This window comes from Vicia villosa, linkage group LG6 (genome assembly GCF_029867415.1).
Source record: "Vicia villosa cultivar HV-30 ecotype Madison, WI linkage group LG6, Vvil1.0, whole genome shotgun sequence".
In the NCBI taxonomy this organism is placed as follows: Eukaryota; Viridiplantae; Streptophyta; class Magnoliopsida; order Fabales; family Fabaceae; genus Vicia; species Vicia villosa.
In genome coordinates this window covers 108,046,395-108,068,525 of record NC_081185.1, presented here as the reverse complement: position 1 = coordinate 108,068,525, position 22,131 = coordinate 108,046,395, and the positions used below count along the sequence as shown (strand labels likewise).

Here is a 22,131-nt window from a genome sequence, read left to right as displayed (position 1 = left end):
AGTTGCGGCTGCGGATGCGGTTGCGGTCACTGCGTTGCGGATATTGCGATTGTTGCGATGCGGAATGCGGTCGTTGCGGCGTGAATTCATATTTATGAACATAAAATATTATATTTTATTATTTATTTTCGATTTCTCATTTCTTCTTTTTCCTCTCTAAATTTTCTTAGATTTCTCGTTAACAATTCGTCAACCTTTTGAATATGACTAATTCTTTTAAAATATATCTTAAATCTACTATGTAATTAAAAAAGAAGGTAGACCAATTTTTGTGAGCATTGCATAATCTCTTGCGGCCTGATGCAGTCTGATGCGGCTTGATACGGCCGATGCGGTGTTATAATGCGGTCGATGCGGTGTTATGATGCGGTTTTTATTGTACTTTGTAATCACACCGCAATTGCGGCCTGATGCGGATGCAGACACTACCGCAACCGCAATATTACGGCCGCATCAGATGATGTTGTCCGCAATTTAAAACCATGCTAATATCTTAAAACTTGTGTGTAGTTTTTGCCATAATATAATGTTTTTTTTAGTTCCCCTCATTTTGTATTACAAATAATGGGTTGCACTCATTTATCAATAAACTTCAAATTATTGAAAATTATTTGAGATTGAATCTTGATTAAAACAATCATTAGTTAATTTTACTTTCTCATAATGAAATCTAGTAATGGCCTATTCTACTTAATTAAAACCTACCTATAACTTTTTTTTGTTACATAACCTATCTATAACTAACTAGGTAACTACTCTGAATAACTTTTATTCTCTTATGCAGTGTACCCTTCTTATGACATGACTTGACTTCTTACATATCTATTCACCTTTTTTATTTGTTTTTCTTTTTATCACACGTACACTCAAAAGGCAAAAAGTGAAAAGTTGTAGTAATATATAAAGGAGGTGTCCACAAAGGTTGAGTTAATAAGAGAGAAGCACACAAGAAAATCAGTCAGTAGAGTTTAGAAAAGACCTCAGAGAGAGAGAATGGATTTGGGATGTGGTGGTAGTAGAGATGGTGATGGTGGTGGACCTTGTGGTGCGTGCAAGTTTCTAAGAAGAAAGTGTGTGAAAGGTTGTTGCATATTTGCACCATACTTTGAGTCATCAGGTCAAGGAAGTGCTCATTTTGCTGCTATTCACAAAGTGTTTGGTGCTAGCAATGCATCTAAGCTACTCACACGCATTCCAGTTCATAAACGTCTTGATGCTGTTGTTACTCTCTGCTATGAGGCTCTTGCTAGGGCTACTGACCCTGTGTATGGTTGTGTTGCTCACATCTTTTCTCTTCAACAACAGGTATATATGTCTTCTAATATATATTCAAATCACTCATCACAGTTCAAATGCTATTGCTGTATTTCTAAGTATATAATAATATAAGCTCTATAACACCGATATCTCTGAACAAAGATGTGTTTTGTAATTGATATGTCGGTGTCCGATGATAACACAACACTGACATATGTTATTATATGTTTAATATATTATATTTATAAATTTTTATCTGTGTTGACGTGTCAATGTCGGTATCAAGGATAATAATATCATATCGAAGAAAGAACACTGTAGAATGTGTACTTTTTTTTTAACAGTGGGATGACAAAAACCACTGTTAAGTGTGACACATTGCACGTAAGCCAAAGACTTACATTACATAGTATGGAGTATGTTCTGTTTGCTTTGACACGTTTGTCAGGTTTGGTTAGGTTATATATGGAAAACATTCACTAACTCCGCATGCCCCTTATACAAATTTAAATGTCTTGTGATTTCAAACATTGAATGCATGATAGAACATGTTGAACATTTCTTTGATATGTTTAAATGTTTTATATGAGTTTTTAAGGTAATTATTTACATGAATATTAATACAAGGTTGTGGAGTTGCAAGCTGAGTTAGCCTATGTTCAAGCTCGTCTTTCCATATTGAATCGCATCTCCGAAGATCCTCAGTTTCAACAGCCTCAAAGCACTTCAATGTACTTTGATCACCCCCCTCTTCAACATGATCAATATCATCCAACACCTTTTGAATTAAGCAACATTGGCAATCCATCATACTATTCCTATCATCAAGAGCTCCATGACCAGGAGCTTCAAGATTTGCCTTGAGAATGAGAACTTTAGCTTTGTGGTTGGAGTAAGATTCAAGGCATTGAATTATAACACTAGAATTTTATCTTATTCTACCTTTTTGTAAGTCAATGTTTAAAATACTTTTGGTTTTAATCAATACCAAAATGTGATTCGGCTTAATTTTGGTAAGCTTTATGTCATGGTATGCAAAATGCAATGATAGATTTAACATAGATATATTTACATAACAAAAGATAAATAAATAATTGAATCAACGAGGGAGAAGGGTTAAGATTGATAGGGAATGAGATCATAACCACTCTCATGTCCATCTAGATTTTAAGATTTAGGTTTTTATTTTATCGTATCTTAATTGTCTAATGAGAAAACGATTAAACTGTTAAACAATCGTAAGCATGATATTTTTAGAAAATTTCTTTACCCACTTCCCTATGGGGGGTCACCCCCAGCGAAATTCCCAAACTACCTCTGCTTCGGAAATGAACTTCCGAAGCGCTTTTTTTTTAAAAAAAATTTCCTTGATTCGGAAGTTCATCTCCGAAAACACCTCATGGGGGGTGCGTTCGGAGATGAACATCCGAAAACACCTGGGGGGTGAATTCGGAAGTTCATTTCCGAATTATGCAGAAACTGTGTTTTTTTTTTAATGTTTTTTCTTAAACGCAACCGCATTTTAATTAAGCGTTACCGGCAAATAAAATAAACAATAGATAGACCGAAAACACTAATATGATAAATAAACAAAAAAAATACTAATATGAAAATATTATATACAAACCGAAATAAATAAAAATAGTGTGCTAAATATACAATCCAAAATCAAAAAATGAATAAACCCCACCACTACTGGGTGTGCCTAACCCGCTCACCCTGGGCCCTCCTTTGCCGCCTGTACCCCGCCGCACGGCCCGCATCAGTGACGATCATCTCCATCACGGCGACTGCCTCTGGTCCGCCCTGATGAATGACACCTCGATGCAACGCGTCCCGCCCAAGCATCTCTATCCGCTGGCAGATCGGAAGGAGATCGATGGCGTGGTCATCCTCCGCCTGCCGGTTCTCCAGGATCTCCTCGTGTGCTGGCCTAGGAGCGCCGGGAACGTCGGGTCTCAAGAGAGGATGGGACACCCGGTAGAACCATGTGACGTACCCCTCCACACTGTGCCAGTCCTGGGTGACCCGCATGCGACGGTACTCCTCCGGTACCACATGATGCTGCCACTCCTCCCATATGGCAGTGAGCTGCACTCTGGTCACTGTGTCAGGAGCAGCCTCGAAGGGTGACCTGGGTATGATCTGCACGAACCCAAACTGCCGCATGCACCGCTCCGGGAGATACCGGACCATGATGCCGGTCCCGCATGCCAACCAGCCTGAATATAGAGCAACCCCGTCGAAGGGGACAACCTGAGCATAGTCGGCGAACGGCCTCCAGGTGACGTCGTCGTGTATCGTGCGGTCCAGGTACAGGCGGTATGGTCCCACCGCATCGTTCCCCCTCTGGAGGTCGTATCTGGCGGCCCTGGGCATGGCGTCAACGTACGCAGGATCGATGTGGAAGCCGTGGATGCGGGAGAAGTAGGAGATGATCCAGCTCTGAAACACAAATACGATAATGTATTAAAAATAAATACGAAACATAAATAAAAAAATAAATACGAGAATGTGTTAAAATCAAACGTACCGTAAGCAGAGTGCAGGATCCGACCAGCTGCCTCGTCCTCCAGTTGGAAGCCTCATTCAGCTTCTGGTAGAGATATGCCAGAGTAGCTGCCCCCCAGTTCCACTGGTGAACGGTATCCAGGTCCATGAAATAGCGGAGGTAGGTCACGTCGACGTACCTGGCGCTCTTGTCCACAAAGCATGTGTTAGAACAAGATTTGTTCTGATCAATTATCTTAGTTTTGATGATAACAATAATATGAATTTTGCTTACGATAATATGGTACTCTAATCCAATGCAATTTCCCTTTCAGGAAATATATATAAAGAGTACGCATAATTCAGCGCTCAGAAGCTTTGTCTCAAATGGTTCAGCATGCAACATCAGAACATGGTCTGGCAAGACATCAGAAGATGGTCGAAGCAGAATCAGAACATGGGTCTATGGAAGCATCAGAAGAACATGAGATCAGAAGCACTGAAGCTCAGAAGATGGTATCACGCTCAGAAGCACTTCAAGGTCAGAAGATCAGAAGATGCTATGCACCAAGCTGTTTGACTCTGATGATATTCAAACGTTGTATTCACAAACATCAGATCAGAAGAAAGTACAAGTGGCAGGCTACGCTGACTGACAAAAGGAACGTTAAAAGCTACTAAAGGCTACGTCAGTAGACACAGCGTGAACAAGGCTCGAGGTAGTTGACAAAAGCGTATAACATTAAATGCGATGCTGTACGGAACACGCAAAGCATTAAATGCATTCAACGGTCATCTTCTCCAACGCCTATAAATATGAAGTTCTGATGAGAAGCAAGGTTAACGATTCTGCACCAAAAACAACTCATATCAACTTGCTGAAACTCTGTTCAAATCAAAACTCAGAATCTTCATCTTCATCAAAGCTCACTACATTGCTGTTGTAATATTTTAGTGAGATTAAGCTTAAACGTTAAGAGAAATATCACAGTTGTGATTATCGCTTTTAAGAAGCATTTGTAAACTCTTAGAATTGATTACATTAAGTTGTAAGGAACTAGAGTGATCGTGTTGATCAGAATACTCTAGGGAAGTCTTAGGAGTGAACTAAGCAAGTTGTAACTAGAGTGATCGTGTTGATCAGTAGACTCTAGAAAAAGTCTTAGAGGGTATCTAAGCAGTTGTTCCTGGAGTGATCAGTGTGTGATCAGAAGACTCTGGAAGACTTAGTTGCGGACTAAGTGGAAAACCATTGTAATCCGTGCGATTAGTGGATTAAATCCTCAGTTGAGGTAAATCATCTCTGCGGGGGTGGACTGGAGTAGTTTAGTTAACAACGAACCAGGATAAAAATAACTGTGCAATTTATTTTTATCTGTCAAGTTTTTAAAGCTACACTTATTCAAACCCCCCCCTTTCTAAGTGTTTTTCTATCCTTCAATTGGTATCAGAGCCTGGTTCTAAGGTGCAAGCACTTAACCGTGTTTAGAAAAGATTCAGGAAGAGAAAAACGCTTCAGTAAAAGATGGTTGATGAAAGTGAAAAGACTACACCTACACCTGCATCTACATCTGGCTCTGCTGAGCAATACAACGGTAACAATGGTTATACTAGACCGCCGGTATTTGATGGTGAAAACTTTGAATACTGGAAAGATAAACTGGAAAGTTACTTTCTTGGTCTAGATGGTGATCTATGGGATCTTCTGATGGATGGTTACAAACATCCTGTAAATGCCAGAGGCGTAAAGCTAACAAGGCAAGAAATGGATGATGATCAGAAAAAGCTTTTCAGGAATCATCATAAATGCAGAACTGTTTTGCTGAATGCTATCTCTCATGCTGAGTATGAGAAGATATCTAACAGGGAAACGGCCTATGACATATATGAGTCCTTGAAAATGACTCATGAAGGAAATGCTCAAGTTAAGGAGACTAAAGCTCTAGCTTTAATCCAGAAGTATGAAGCCTTCAAGATGGAGGATGATGAAGACATTGAAAAGATGTTTTCAAGATTTCAAACTCTTACTGCTGGATTGAGAGTTCTTGACAAGGGATACACCAAGGCTGATCACGTAAAGAAGATCATCAGAAGCTTACCCAGAAGATGGGGTCCTATGGTGACTGCATTCAAGATTGCAAAGAATCTGAATGAAGTTTCTCTGGAAGAGCTTATCAGTGCCTTGAGGAGTCATGAAATAGAGCTGGACGCAAATGAGCCTCAAAAGAAAGGTATGTCTATTGCATTAAAATCCAATATCAAGAAATGCACTAACGCTTTTCAGGCTAGAGAAGAAGATCCTGAAGAATCAGAATCTGAAGAAGAAGATGAACTGTCCCTGATCTCCAGAAGGCTAAATCAACTCTGGAAGACCAAGCAAAGGAAGTTCAGAGGCTTCAGAAGTTCAAAGAAATTTGAACGTGGAGAATCTTCCGATGACAGAAGATTTGACAAGAAGAAGGTCATGTGCTATGAATGCAATGAGCCTGGACACTACAAGAATGAATGTCCAAATCTTCAGAAGGAAAATCCCAAGAAGAAGTTTCATAAGAAGAAAAGTCTTATGGCAACCTGGGATGAGTCAGAAGATGATTCAGACTCTGAAGATGAGCAGGCTAACTGTGCGCTGATGGCGACAGAAGATGACGGATCAGAATCTACATCAGAATCAGATTCTGAAGAGGTATTTTCTGAACTTACTAGAGATGAGTTAGTTTCCGGTCTAACTGAACTTCTGGAACTCAAGTCTCAGATTAGTCTCAAATACAAAAAGCTGAAAAAGCAATTTGAATTTGAAACAAAGAAGCTTGAGTTGGAGAATTCTGAATTAAAAGAAAAACTTTTAAAATTATCCAATAATGTTGGATCTCCTTCTGATTCAGAAAAATCCATTCCCAGTCTAAACCATATTCTGAAAGAATATGATTTAAGTTTCAGGAAGTTCTTATCTAGAAGTATTGGCAGAAGTCAGCTAGCTTCTATGATATATGCTGTGTCTGGAAACAAAAGAGTAGGCATTGGTTTTTGTTAGAACAAGATTTGTTCTTATCAATTATCTTAGTTTTGATGATAACAATAATATGAATTTTGCTTAAGATAATATGGTACTCTAATCCAATGCAATTTCCCTTTCAGGAAATATATATAGAGTACGCATAATTCAGCGCTCAGAAGATGTGTCTCAAATGGTTCAGCATGCAACATCAGAACATGGTCTGGCAAGACATCAGAAGATGGTCGAAGCAGAATCAGAACATGGGTCTATGGAAGCATCAGAAGAACATGAGATCAGAAGCACTGAAGATCAGAAGATGGTATCACGCTCAGAAGCACTTCAAGGTCAGAAGATCAGAAGATGCTATGCACCAAGCTGTTTGACTCTGATGATATTCAAACGTCGTATTCACAAACATCAGATCAGAAGGAAGTACACGTGGCAAGCTACGCTGACTGACAAAAGGAACGTTAAAGCTACTAAAGGCTACGTCAGTAGACACAGCGTGAACAAGGCTCGAGGTAGTTGACAAAAGCGTATAACATTAAATGCAAAGCTGTACGGAACACGCAAAGCATTAAATGCATTCAACGGTCATCTTCTCAACGCCTATAAATATGAAGTTCTGATGAGAAGCAAGGTTAACGATCCTGAACAAAGACAATTCAAATTAACTTGCTGAAACGCTGTTCAAATCTAAACTCAGAATCTTCATCTTCATCAAAGTTCACTACATTGCTGTTGTAATATTTTAGTGAGATTAAGCTTAAACTGTAAGAGAAATATCACAGTTGTGATTATCGCTTTTAAGAAGCATTTGTAAACTCTTAGAATTACATTAAGTTGTAAAGAACTAGAGTGATCGGTTGATCAGTATACTCTAGGAAGTCTTGGCAGTTGGCTGAGCAGTTTGTAACTAGAGTGATCAGGTTGATCAGAATACTCTAGAGGAAGTCTTGGCAGTTGGCTGAGCAGAAAGTCTTAGGAGTGAACTAAGCCTAGAGTGATCGTGTTGATCAGTAGACTCTAGAAAAGTCTTAGGAGTGAACTAAGCAGTTGTTCCTGGAGTGATCAGGTTGTGATCAGAAGACTCTGGAAGACTTAGTTGCGGCTAAGTGGAAAACCATTGTAATCCGTGCGATTAGTGGATTAAATCCTCAGTTGAGGTAAATCATCTCTGCGGGGGTGGACTGGAGTAGCTTCGTTAACAGCGAACCAGGATAAAAATAATTGTGCAATTTATTTTTATCGTCCAAGATTTAAAGTCACACTTATTCAATCCCCCCCTTTCTAAGTGTTTTTCTATCCTTCAATTGGCATCAGAGCGCCGGTTCTAAGGTGCAAGCACTTAACCGTGTTTAGAAAAGATTCAGGAAGAGAAAAACGCTTCATTTAAAAGATGGTTGATGAAAGTGAAAAGACTACATCTACATCTGGCTCTGCTGAGCAATACAACGGTAACAATGGTTATACTAGACCGCCGGTATTTGATGGTGAAAACTTTGAATACTGGAAAGATAAACTGGAAAGTTACTTTCTGGGTCTAGATGGTGATCTATGGGATCTTCTGATGGATGGTTACAAACATCCAGTAAATGCCAGAGGCGTGAAGCTGTCAAGGCAAGAAATGAATGATGATCAAAAGAAGCTTTTCAGGAATCATCATAAATGTAGAACTGTTTTGCTGAATGCTATCTCTCATGCTGAGTATGAGAAGATATCTAACAGGGAAACGGCCTATGACATATATGAGTCCTTGAAAATGACTCATGAAGGAAATGCTCAAGTCAAGGAGACTAAAGCTCTAGCCTTAATCCAGAAGTATGAAGCCTTCAAGATGGAGGATGATGAAGACATTGAAAAGATGTTTTCGAGATTTCAAACTCTGACTGCTGGATTGAGAGTTCTTGACAAAGGATACACCAAGGCTGATCACGTAAAGAAGATCATCAGAAGCTTACCCAGAAGATGGGGTCCTATGGTGACTGCATTCAAGATTGCAAAGAATCTGAATGAAGTTTCTCTGGAAGAGCTGATCAGTGCCTTGAGAAGTCATGAGATTGAGCTGGACGCAAATGAGCCTCAAAAGAAAGGTAAATCTATTGCATTAAAATCTAATATCAAAAAATGCACTAACGCTTTTCAGGCCAAAGAAGAAGATCCTGAAGAATCAGAATCTGAAGAAGAAGATGAACTGTCCATGATTTCCAGAAGGCTAAATCAACTCTGGAAGACCAAGCAAAGGAAGTTCAGAGGCTTCAGAAGTTCAAGGAAATTTGAACGTGGAGAATCTTCTGATGAAAGAAGATTTGACAAGAAGAAGGTCATGTGCTATGAATGCAATGAGCCTGGACACTACAAGAATGAATGTCCAAATCTTCAGAAGGAAAGTCCCAAGAAGAAGTTTCATAAGAAGAAAAGTCTTATGGCAACCTGGGATGAGTCAGAAGATGATTCAGAAGATGAGCAGGCCAACTGTGCGCTGATGGCGACAGAAGATGACGGATCAGAATCTACATCAGAATCAGATTCTGAAGAGGTATTTTCTGAACTTACTAGAGATGAGTTAGTTTCCGGTCTAACTGAACTTCTGGAACTCAAGTCTCAGATTAGTCTCAAATACAAAAAGCTGAAAAAGCAATTTGAATTTGAAACAAAGAAGCTTGAGTTGGAGAATTCTGAATTAAAAGAAAAACTTTTAAAATTATCCAATAATGTTGGATCTCCTTCTGATTCAGAAAAATCCACTCCCAGTCTGAACCATATTCTGAAAGAATATGATTTAAGTTTCAGAAAGTTCTTATCTAGAAGTATTGGCAGAAGTCAGCTAGCTTCTATGATATATGCTGTGTCTGGAAACAAAAGAGTTGGCATTGGTTATGAGGGTGAAACCCCATACAAACTTGAACCTGTTGATGAAATGAAAATTACATACAAGCCATTGTATGATCAGTTCAAGTATGGCCACTCTCATGATATTAGGCACACCTCACATGCACAAAGTTTTCACATAACACACACTAAGAAGCATGTGACACAACCTAGGAAATATCATGAAACTCACATTAAGAATTATCATGCTGTTCCTCCTATTGCTTATAATGTTAAACCCAAGTTCAATCAGAACTTGAGAAAATCTAACAAGAAAGGACCCAAGAAAATGTGGGTACCTAAGGATAAGATTATTCCTATTGCAGATATCCTTGACTGCAAAAAGGACAAGGCACAACATGTCATGGTATCTGGACTCTGGATGCTCGCGACACATGACAGGAAGAAGGTCTATGTTCCAAGACCTGGTGCTTAAGTCTGGAGGAGAAGTCAAGTTTGGAGGAGATCAGAAGGGCAAGATAATTGGCTCTGGAACTATAAAGTCCGGTAACTCTCCTTCCATCTCTAATGTACTTCTTGTAGAAGGATTAACACATAACCTCTTATCTATCAGTCAATTGAGTGACAATGGTTATGATATAATCTTTAATCAAGAGTCTTGCAAGGCTGTAAATCAGAAGGATGGCTCAATCCTATTTACAGGCAAGAGGAAGAACAACATTTATAAGACAGATCTGCAAGATCTTATGAGTCAGAAGGTGACTTGTCTTATGTCTGTTTCTGAAGAGCAGTGGGTCTGGCACAGGAGATTAGGTCATGCTAGTTTGAGAAAGATCTCTCAGATTAACAAACTGAATCTGGTCAGAGGACTCCCTAATCTGAAATTCAAATCAGATGCTCTTTGTGAAGCATGTCAGAAGGGCAAGTTCTCCAAACCTGCATTCAAGTCTAAGAATGTTGTTTCTACCTCAAGGCCATTAGAACTCTTGCACATTGATCTGTTTGGCCCAGTCAAAACAGCATCTGTCAGAGGAAAGAAATATGGTTTAGTCATCGTAGATGATTATAGTCGCTGGACATGGGTAAAATTCTTAAAACACAAGGATGAGACTCATTCAGTGTTCTTTGATTTCTGCATTCAGATTCAATCTGAAAAAGAGTGTAAAATCATAAAGGTCAGAAGTGATCATGGTGGTGAAATTGAGAACAGATCCTTTGAAGAATTCTTCAAAGAAAATGGTATTGCCCATGATTTCTCTTGTCCTAGAACTCCACAGCAAAATGGGGTTGTGGAACGAAAGAATAGGACTCTGCAAGAAATGGCCAGAACCATGATCAATGAAACCAATATGGCTAAGCATTTCTGGGCAGAAGCAATAAACACTGCATGCTATATTCAGAATAGAATCTCTATCAGACCTATTCTAAATAAGACTCCCTATGAATTGTGGAAGAATAGAAAGCCCAACATTTCATATTTCCATCCTTTTGGATGTGTATGCTTTATTCTGAACACTAAAGATCATCTTGGTAAGTTTGATTCCAAAGCTCAAAAATGTTTCCTTCTTGGATATTCTGAACGCTCAAAAGGCTACAGAGTATACAATACTGAAACATTGGTTGTAGAAGAATCAATCAATATCAGGTTTGATGATAAGCTTGGTTCTGAAAAACCAAAGCAGTTTGATAATTTTGCAGGTTATGATATTGACATATCAGAAGTTGTTGAGCCAAGAAGCAACGCATCAGAAGCAGAGCTTCTCAGAAGCAAAGAATCTGAAGACCAAGTATCAGCTTCTCTGGAGGATCTAAGCATATATGAAGAACCATCTGTCAGAAGATCATCCAGACTCATCTCTGGTCATTCAGAAGATGTCATTCTTGGAAAGAAGGATGATCCAATCAGAACAAGAGCATTCCTTAAGAACAATGCAGATTGTCAATTAGGTCTTGTATCCTTGATCGAACCAACTTCTGTTGATCATGCTCTAGAAGATCCAGACTGGATAATTGCTATGCAAGAAGAACTGAATCAGTTTACAAGGAATGATGTTTGGGATCTTGATTCCTAGACCAGATGGATTCAATATAATTGGTACAAAATGGGTCTTCAGAAACAAGCTCAGAATGAGAAGATGAGAAATTCTTACGTATGAGTATCCTTTGATATGAAATTTTTTAAGAAGTTCTGATAGAAATCAATTAGAAATTGTGATTCAGTTATTACTAACGTTTCAGTGTCTAAGTTGATTCAGAATCTCTCTAAAAGCAAAACAGCTGTAACTGGCTATCCAGATGGTAAACACGTGTTCACTATTCCTGGACAAGCGTGCGTGCAGTTGAGGGGACGTCTACTTAGGTAACTGTGCAAATCACGTCTTTTGTCATTATTATCTCTCCTCATGTCACGTAACATTAAATGCTTTTCATCATTTACTCTCTTTCAGTTTGTTTTATATATTCTCTTCAATCGTTTCTTTTCCCTCTCATATTTCTCTCTCTCTGCATTCGGTTTCTTTTTCATCTCTCTCTTTTCATATCATAAACCCTAGCAGTTTCCATTATCTGAAAGTTCATCATGAATCCATCGTCAAGCTCTGGGAATCAAGACAATGATAGGAAACAAAAGAGAAAGGCATCTGCTGAACCAGAAACCAAACCTAAAAGAGTTAGGATCTCCTATGACCCTCTCAAAGTATATCAACCCTTTGACGATTCCCGTCAATCACCTCCCTCCTCAAAGACCTCCACCACCTCTTCCTCCTCATTCATCCTCTCGGAACCACCTTCTTCACCATCTGATATCTCCTCTCCTTTAACCCTTCCATCAGATATTTCTTCATCCCTCTCATACCCTTTTCCCACCAGAACACCTAATCCCTATAGTGTTGTTCTTCCCGACTCAAGATTCACTGTCAACCCTCCAACCCCTACCTCTCAAACATATCTGGAGCTTTTACATGCTGATGTAAATGGCTGGTTGGAGATTCTAGGTGCTGCTCACCTTAATCATCTGGATGAGTATGCTTCAAACAACCTCTGGAATACCTTTCGTCAGGACTTTCTGGATAAGGCTACAGACACTCAGAGAAGGATTATGTCTGAAGCTCCTGGTGTTCGTGGTCTCCGGTTGGAAGTTGGTGAGAGCAGCCATCACTGTCTCATCAGGAACAGAAGCGTTCTTGAAGAGAAGATACCTGCAGATGAGTTGGAAGAAGAAAATCTCTGCAGAGATATCGTGGTGTGGAAACCCCGGTCTTCTGTGCTCTGGTTTCCTGTGCTGACTGGAGATTTTCAGTGGCTGTTCAACTGGTTCAGAATGAACCCTTCTGAAAAAGCACCTCACATGGTCTTTCCAGTAGTGGTTTATCGTGCTGAAGTTGCTGGTCCTACTCCTCCAACAAACCTAGCAGCTATTCTTCAAGCATTGGAAGATGGAACTTCTGAGCTGCCTGAACCAGAATATGCTAAGGCTCCTTCTGAGTCAGACTCAGATGAGGAAATGGGAGATGCACAAGCTGAAGATCACCCTGCTGAGATTGCTGTCCCTCTGGGCAGAAATACTGGTGCTTCTTCTTCTGGTGAAACCTCAGCTCTGATGGAGACCTTGGAAACTCTTCATCAGAATCAAGCTATGCTGGCTTCTCGTTTGGACGCGCAAGAAGCAGCCAATGCTGAGTTTCGTTCCTTCATGACAAGGCAAGCTACAAGCACTGACGGGATTCATGATGTTCTGGCGCGGATTTTGCGTAGGCTAGGATCTTAGTCTTTTGGTCTTTGTAGTTTCCTTTCCTTGTTGCATCTGTTTTCCTGCATTCTTCTTGTAATCCTCTTTTGCTTATCAATGAAAAAGTTTCTTTGTTTCACATTCCAGTGTTTCTATTTGTCTTATGCATCTGAATCTTTTTAAATATTCTTTTTGATGTTATGACAAAAAGGGGGAGAAGATAAATGATAAATGATTTGATTAAATCTATCAGTTGCTGGGTAAATTCTCCCACACATTCACTAACAAGAACTGCAAGTTCTATATGGTTTAAGTGTTTTGCAGGTACAGAGAAGTGAAGAAAATCTTCAAAGCAAACACTAGAAGCAAAACCATGGAAACTGAAGCAAGCTGAGTGCTATCAAGCTTCAGAAATCAGAAGCAAGAAAGAAGAATGAATCAGAAGCACTGATAATAGAATTTGAATATCATTGTCTATCCTGTTATGACAAAATTCTATTTGCTCTGATACATATAATGTTATGGCTCTGATACATTATTTGCTCTGATACACGTTTTTAGCCTAAATGCTCTGATACATTTGGCTCTGATACATATCATGTATTTGAATATACATTTTATGTTCTAACTCGTTCATGCTGACTTTTGTCGTTTAGTTTTTGTTCTGTAACATTTCAGGATGTAGAGATGCTCAGATGATGCTCTGGTACATTCAACAATGTTCTGATACAAATCTAGCATGAAGTGATGTTGGTAGACATTCAAAGTTCTGAAGCTATCCGAGGGAAGCAGAAATCAGAAGCTGTGAATGTTCTGAAGATCAAAGAAATTCAAGTTCTGAAGCTGTCCTGAATGGAAGCAGAAGTCAGAAGCTGTGAATGTTCTGAAGATCAAAGAAATTCAAGTTCTGAAGCTGTCCAATGGAAGCAGAAGTCAGAAGCTATGAATTCTCTGAAGGCAGAAGCTTATATGATCGTCTCTACCGAAATAATCAGGGAAGTCTTTTATTAAAGTTCTTCGAGTATTTATTTCAGGGGGAGATTATTTATCTCAGGGGGAGATTGTTAATCTCAGGGGGAGACATATTCATATGCTTATGCTAGAGCTGTGTAATTTGTCTTTTGCCGTCTACTCTTTCTGATCGCAAATTCATATCATTTATATATGTTTTTGTCATCATCAAAAAGGGGGAGATTGTTAGAACAAGATTTGTTCTTATCAATTATCTTAGTTTTGATGATAACAATAATATGAATTTTGCTTAAGATAATATGGTACTCTAATCCAATGCAATTTCCCTTTCAGGAAATATATATAGAGTACGCATAATTCAGCGCTCAGAAGATGTGTCTCAAATGGTTCAGCATGCAACATCAGAACATGGTCTGGCAAGACATCAGAAGATGGTCGAAGCAGAATCAGAACATGGGTCTATGGAAGCATCAGAAGAACATGAGATCAGAAGCACTGAAGATCAGAAGATGGTATCACGCTCAGAAGCACTTCAAGGTCAGAAGATCAGAAGATGCTATGCACCAAGCTGTTTGACTCTGATGATATTCAAACGTCGTATTCACAAACATCATATCAGAAGGAAGTACACGTGGCAAGCTACGCTGACTGACAAAAGGAACGTTAAAGCTACTAAAGGCTACGTCAGTAGACACAGCGTGAACAAGGCTCGAGGTAGTTGACAAAAGCGTATAACATTAAATGCAAAGCTGTACGGAACACGCAAAGCATTAAATGCATTCAACGGTCATCTTCTCAACGCCTATAAATATGAAGTTCTGATGAGAAGCAAGGTTAACGATCCTGAACAAAGACAATTCAAATTAACTTGCTGAAACGCTGTTCAAATCTAAACTCAGAATCTTCATCTTCATCAAAGTTCACTACATTGCTGTTGTAATATTTTAGTGAGATTAAGCTTAAACTGTAAGAGAAATATCACAGTTGTGATTATCGCTTTTAAGAAGCATTTGTAAACTCTTAGAATTACATTAAGTTGTAAAGAACTAGAGTGATCGGTTGATCAGTATACTCTAGGAAGTCTTGGCAGTTGGCTGAGCAGTTTGTAACTAGAGTGATCAGGTTGATCAGAATACTCTAGAGGAAGTCTTGGCAGTTGGCTGAGCAGAAAGTCTTAGGAGTGAACTAAGCCTAGAGTGATCGTGTTGATCAGTAGACTCTAGAAAAGTCTTAGGAGTGAACTAAGCAGTTGTTCCTGGAGTGATCAGGTTGTGATCAGAAGACTCTGGAAGACTTAGTTGCGGCTAAGTGGAAAACCATTGTAATCCGTGCGATTAGTGGATTAAATCCTCAGTTGAGGTAAATCATCTCTGCGGGGGTGGACTGGAGTAGCTTCGTTAACAGCGAACCAGGATAAAAATAATTGTGCAATTTATTTTTATCGTCCAAGATTTAAAGTCACACTTATTCAATCCCCCCCTTTCTAAGTGTTTTTCTATCCTTCAGTTTTGAGGGTGAAACCCCATACAAACTTGAACCTGTTGATGAAATGAAAATCACATACAAGCCATTGTATGATCAGTTCAAGTATGGCCACTCTCATGATATTAGGCACACTTCACATGCTCAAAGCTTTCACATAACACACACCAAAAAGCATGTGACACAACCTAGGAAATATCATGAAACTCACATTAAAAATTATCATGCTGTTCCTCCTATTGCTTACAATGTTAAACCCAAGTTCAATCAGAACTTGAGAAAATCTAACAAGAAAGGACCCAAGAAAATGTGGGTACCTAAGGATAAGATTATTCCTATTGCAGATATCCTTGACTGCAAAAAGGACAAAGCACAACATGTCATGGTACCTGGACTCTGGATGCTCGCGACACATGATAGGAAGAAGGTCTATGTTCCAAGACCTGGTGCTTAAGTCTGGAGGAGAAGTCAAGTTTGGAGGAGATCAGAAGGGCAAGATAATTGGCTCTGGAACTATAAAGTCTGGTAACTCTCCTTCCATTTCTAATGTACTTCTTGTAGAAGGATTAACACATAACCTCTTATCTATCAGTCAATTGAGTGACAATGGTTATGATATAATCTTTAATCAAGAGTCTTGCAAGGCTGTAAATCAGAAGGATGGCTCAATCCTATTTACAGGCAAGAGGAAGAACAACATTTATAAGACAGATCTGCAAGATCTTATGAGTCAGAAGGTGACTTGTCTTATGTCTGTTTCTGAAGAGCAGTGGGTCTGGCACAGAAGATTAGGTCATGCTAGTTTGAGAAAGATTTCTCAGATTAACAAACTGAATCTGGTCAGAGGACTCCCTAATCTGAAATTCAAATCAGATGCTCTTTGTGAAGCATGTCAGAAGGGCAAGTTCTCCAAACCTGCATTCAAGTCCAAGAATGTTGTTTCTACCTCAAGGCCATTAGAACTCTTGCACATTGATCTGTTTGGCCCAGTCAAAACAGCATCTGTCAGAGGGAAGAAATATGGATTAGTCATCGTAGATGATTATAGCCGCTGGACATGGGTAAAATTCTTAAAACACAAGGATGAGACTCATTCAGTGTTCTTTGAGTTCTGCATTCAGATTCAATCTGAAAAAGAGTGTAAAATCATAAAGGTTAGAAGTGATCATGGTGGTGAATTTGAGAACAGATCCTTTGAAGAGTTCTTCAAGGAAAATGGTATTGCCCATGATTTCTCTTGTCCTAGAACTCCACAGCAAAATGGGGTTGTAGAACGAAAGAATAGGACTCTGCAAGAAATGGCCAGAACCATGATCAATGAAACCAATATGGCTAAGCATTTCTGGGCAGAAGCAATAAACACTGCATGCTATATTCAGAATAGAATCTCTATCAGACCTATTCTAAATAAGACTCCCTATGAATTGTGGAAGAATAGAAAGCCCAACATTTCATATTTCCATCCTTTTGGATGTGTATGCTTTATTCTGAACACTAAAGATTATCTTGGTAAGTTTGATTCCAAAGCACAGAAATGTTTCCTTCTTGGATATTCTGAACGCTCAAAAGGCTACAGAGTATACAATACTGAAACATTGATTGTAAAAGAATCAATCAATATCAGGTTTGATGATAAGCTTGGTTCTGAAAAACCAAAGCAGTTTGATAATTTTGCAGATTTTGATATTGATATATCAGAAGTTGTTGAGCTAAGAAGCAACGCATCAGAAGTAGAGCTTCTCAGAAGCAAAGAATCTGAAGATCAAGTATCAGCTTCTCTGGAGGATCTTAGCATTTCTGAAGAACCATCTGTCAGAAGATCATCCAGACTCATCTCTGGTCATTCAGAAGATGTCATTCTTGGAAAGAAGAATGATCCAATCAGAACAAGAGCATTCCTTAAGAACAATGCAGATTGTCAATTAGGTCTTGTATCTTTGATCGAGCCAACTTCTGTTGATCATGCTCTAGAAGATCCAGACTGGATAATTGCTATGCAAGAAGAACTGAATCAGTTTACAAGGAATGATGTTTGGGATCTTGTTCCTAGACCAGATGGATTCAATATAATTGGTACAAAATGGGTCTTCAGAAACAAGCTCAGTGAGAAAGGTGAAGTGGTAAGGAACAAAGCCAGACTGGTGGCTCAGGGTTATAGTCAGCAAGAAGGGATTGATTATACAGAAACCTTTGCACCAGTGGCCAGGTTAGAATCTATTCGTCTATTAATTTCATTTGCCACTCAACATAACATCACTCTTTATCAGATGGATGTCAAGAGTGCCTTCTTAAATGGTTATATAGATGAAGAAGTTTATGTCCATCAACCTCCTGGTTTTGAAGACTCTATGTCTCCTAATCATGTTTTTAAACTTAAGAAATCATTGTAAGGATTGAAACAGGCTCCCAGAGCTTGGTATGAACGCTTAAGTTCTTTCCTTCTGGATAATGGTTTCACTAGAGGAAAAGTGGACACTACTCTCTTTTGTAAAACCTTTAAAAGGGATATTTTAATTTGTCAAATATATGTAGATGATATCATTTTTGGAACATCTAATGCTACACTTGGAAAGGAGTTTGCTAAGTCTATGCAGGCTGAGTTTGAAATGAGCATGATGGGAGAACTCAAGTATTTCCTCGGAATACAAATAAATCAAACATCAGAAGGAACGTATGTTCACCAAACCAAGTATGTGAAGGAACTTCTGAAGAAGTTTAATCTTCTAGACTGCAAAGAAGCCAAAACTCCTATGCATCCAACATGCATCCTAGGTAAGGATAAGGTAAGTAAGAAGGTAGATCAGAAGTTATACAGAGGTATGATTGGATCTCTTCTATATTTGACTGCTTCTAGACCTGACATTCTGTTCAGTGTTTGTTTGTGTGCTAGATTCCAATCAGATCCTAGAGAATCTCATTTAACTGCTGTTAAGAGAATTCTAAGGTATCTGAAAGGTACTACTAATGTTGGCTTAGTTTACAGAAAATCTAAAGAATACAACTTAGTAGGATTCTGCGATGCTGACTATGCTGGAGACAGAATTGAAAGAAAAAGTACTTCAGGAAGTTGTCAATTTCTTGGAAGTCATTTGATCTCTTGGTATAGCAAGAAGCAAGCAACTATTGCTCTATCAACAACAGAAGCAGAATATGTCGCTGCTGCTGGTTGTAGCACACAGATGCTCTGGATGAAGAGTCAGTTAGAAGATTATCAGATATTTGAGAGTAACATTCCTATATTCTGTGATAATACTTCTGCTATATGTTTATCTAAGAATCCTATTCTTCATTCAAAAGCTAAACATATTGAGATAAAACATCATTTCATAAGGGACTATGTTCAGAAGGGTGTTATATCTTTAAACTTTGTTGATACAGACCATCAATGGGCTGATATCTTTACAAAACCCCTGGCTGAAGATAGGTTTAAGTTCATTCTGAAGAACATCAGTATGGATTTATGCCCAGAATGAGAAGATGAGAAGTTCTTATGTATGAGTAACTTCTGAAATGAAAATGGATTATTTTTTTATATATCAGAAGTTCTGATTGAAATCTTTTAGAAATTATGATTCGGTTATTACTAACGTTTCATTGTCTAAGTTGATTCAGAACCGCTTTTAAAGCAAAACAGCTGTTACGTTTTTATCTCGGGATGGTAAACCTGTCGTTACTATTCATGGATAAACGTGCGTGCAGTTGATGGGACGCCGACCATAGGTAACTGTGCTAGTCACCTCATTTGTCTTTATTATCTCTCCTCACGTCACGTAACATTAAATGCTAGTCATCATTCGTTTCATTTTATTTCTTTTTAAATACTCTTCAAACTCTTCTCTTTCCCTCTCACCTCTCTCTATCTCTTTGCATTCATCATCAAGTTTTTCTCTCTCTCTCTCTCTTCCATATCAAACCCTACCTGTTCATTTTTCTGCAAACCCATCATGAACTCTTCATCAAGCCCAGGAAATATTGAAAATGATCAAAACAACAAAAGAAAAGCTGTTGAGACATCACCTTCCAAACCCAAAAAGATCAAAATCACCTATGATCCTCTCAAGGTGAATCCATTCGAAGCAATGTTGTCTGGAAACTATTCTAGACGTGTGTTTCATCCTCCTGGTGAAAGTCCTCCATCATCTCCATCTTCTTCCTCATCTTTCGACCTTCAAGACTCGGCTTCCTCTTCATCTAACCTTTCCTCTCCCTTAATCTCTTCTGAAGAAATCTCTTCATCTTCACCCGCTGAGAATGTTGTCTCTGGTAAAGATGGTGGAAGATCTGCATCAGGACCAAGTCTCCCTGATCCCTCGCCTGAAAGCCCAAGAAGCAGTCATTGAGGCGTTTCACTCCTTCATGGCATGCTGGCACAGACGTTGTCTTAGCTAGGGTCCTAGGATTTGGTCTTAGTAGTTTTATTTTCCTTGTTGCATATGCTTGTTAAACATCTTCTTGTAATCCTTTTTTTTGATTATCAATGAAAAGTTTCTTTGCTTTTACATTCCAGTGACTCTATTTGTCGTTTTATGCATCTGAATCTTTTGAAATATGCGTTTTGATGTTATGACAAAAAGGGGGAGAAGATAAATGATAAATGATTTGATTAATCTATCAGTTGCTGGGTAAAGCTCCCACACATTTACTAACAAGAACTGCAAGTTCTATATGGTTTAAGTGTTTTGCAGGTATACTGAAGAGAATCTTCAAAGCAAACACAAGAAGCAAAACCATGGAAACTGAAGCAAGCTGAGTGCTGTCAAGCTTCAGAAATCAGAAGCAAGAAAGAAGAAATGAATCAGAAGCACTGATAATAGAATTTGATCTATATTTGTCTATTTACTCTGACAAAATTCTATTTGCTCTGATACATATAATGTTATGGCTCTGATACATTATTTGCTCTGATACATTATTTCAGCCTATATGGCTCTGATTCATATAATGTGTTCAAACATACATTTTATGTTCTAACTCGTTCATGCTGACTTTTGTCGTTTAGTTTTTGTTCTGTAACATTTCAGGATGTAGAGATGCTCAGATGATGCTCTGGTACATTCAACAATGTTCTGATACAAATCTAGCATGAAGTGATGTTGGTAGAAATTCAAAGCTCTGAAGCTATCCGAGGGAAGCAGAAATCAGAAGCTGCGAATGTTCTAAAAGATCCAGAAAACTCAAGTTCTGAAGCTGTCCTGAATGGAAGCAGAAATCAGAAGCTGTGAATGTTCAGAAGATCAAAGAAATTCAAGTTCTGAAGCTGTCCTGAATGGAAGCAGAAATCAGAAGCTGTGAATGTTCAGAAGATCAAAGAAATTCAAGTTCTGAAGCTGTCCTAGATGGAAGCAGGAATCAGAAGCTGTGAGTGTTCTAGGGATCTAAGGAAATTCTAGTTCTGATGCTGTCCTATGGAAGCAGAAGTCAAAAGCTATGAATTCTCTGAAGACAAGAAGCTTATATGATCGTCTCTACCGAAATAATCAGGGAAGTCTTTTATTAAAGTTCTTCGAGTATTTATTTCAGGGAGAGATTATTTATCTCAGGGGGAGATTGTTAATCTCAGGGGGAGACATATTCATATGCTTATGCTATAGCTGTGTAATTTGTCTTTTGCCGACTGTTCTTTCTGATCGCAAATTCATATCATTTATATATGTTTTTGTCATCATCAAAAAGGGGGAGATTGTTAGAACAAGATTTGTTCTGATCAATTATCTTAGTTTTGATGATAACAATAATATGAATTTTGCTTACGATAATATGGTACTCTAATCCAATGCAATTTCCCTTTCAGGAAATATATATAAAGAGTACGCATAATTCAGCGCTCAGAAGCTTTGTCTCAAATGGTTCAGCATGCAACATCAGAACATGGTCTGGCAAGACATCAGAAGATGGTCGAAGCAGAATCAGAACATGGGTCTATGGAAGCATCAGAAGAACATGAGATCAGAAGCACTGAAGCTTAGAAGATGGTATCACGCTCAGAAGCACTTCAAGGTCAGAAGATCAGAAGATGCTATGCACCAAGCTGTTTGACTCTGATGATATTCAAACGTTGTATTCACAAACATCAGATCAGAAGAAAGTACAAGTGGCAGGCTACGCTGACTGACAAAAGGAACGTTAAAAGCTACTAAAGGCTACGTCAGTAGACACAGCGTGAACAAGGCTCGAGGTAGTTGACAAAAGCGTATAACATTAAATGCGATGCTGTACGGAACACGCAAAGCATTAAATGCATTCAACGGTCATCTTCTCCAACGCCTATAAATATGAAGTTCTGATGAGAAGCAAGGTTAACGATTCTGCACCAAAAACAACTCATATCAACTTGCTGAAACTCTGTTCAAATCAAAACTCAGAATCTTCATCTTCA

General features: G+C 38.7%; 1 protein-coding gene across 1 annotated transcript; it reads left to right on the top strand.

Annotated features, from left to right (window-relative positions):
- The first annotated feature begins 993 nt into the window (after positions 1-993).
- On the top strand, positions 994-2,121 carry LOC131612061 (LOB domain-containing protein 19-like). The gene is made up of 2 exons (XM_058883877.1): positions 994-1,305; positions 1,885-2,121. Exons 1-2 carry the CDS (start codon positions 994-996, stop codon positions 2,119-2,121), a joined length of 549 nt encoding a protein of 182 aa, XP_058739860.1.
- Positions 2,122-22,131: the final 20,010 nt, after the last annotated feature.

Bases quoted from the DNA above. Each gene is read 5' to 3' on its own strand.
- LOC131612061 (XM_058883877.1), top strand. From the start codon at position 994: ATGGATTTGGGATGTGGTGGTAGTAGAGATGGTGATGGTGGTGGACCT. The intron at 1,306-1,884 runs GTATATATGTCT...TATTAATACAAG, and splicing joins TCTTTTCTCTTCAACAACAG to GTTGTGGAGTTGCAAGCTGA.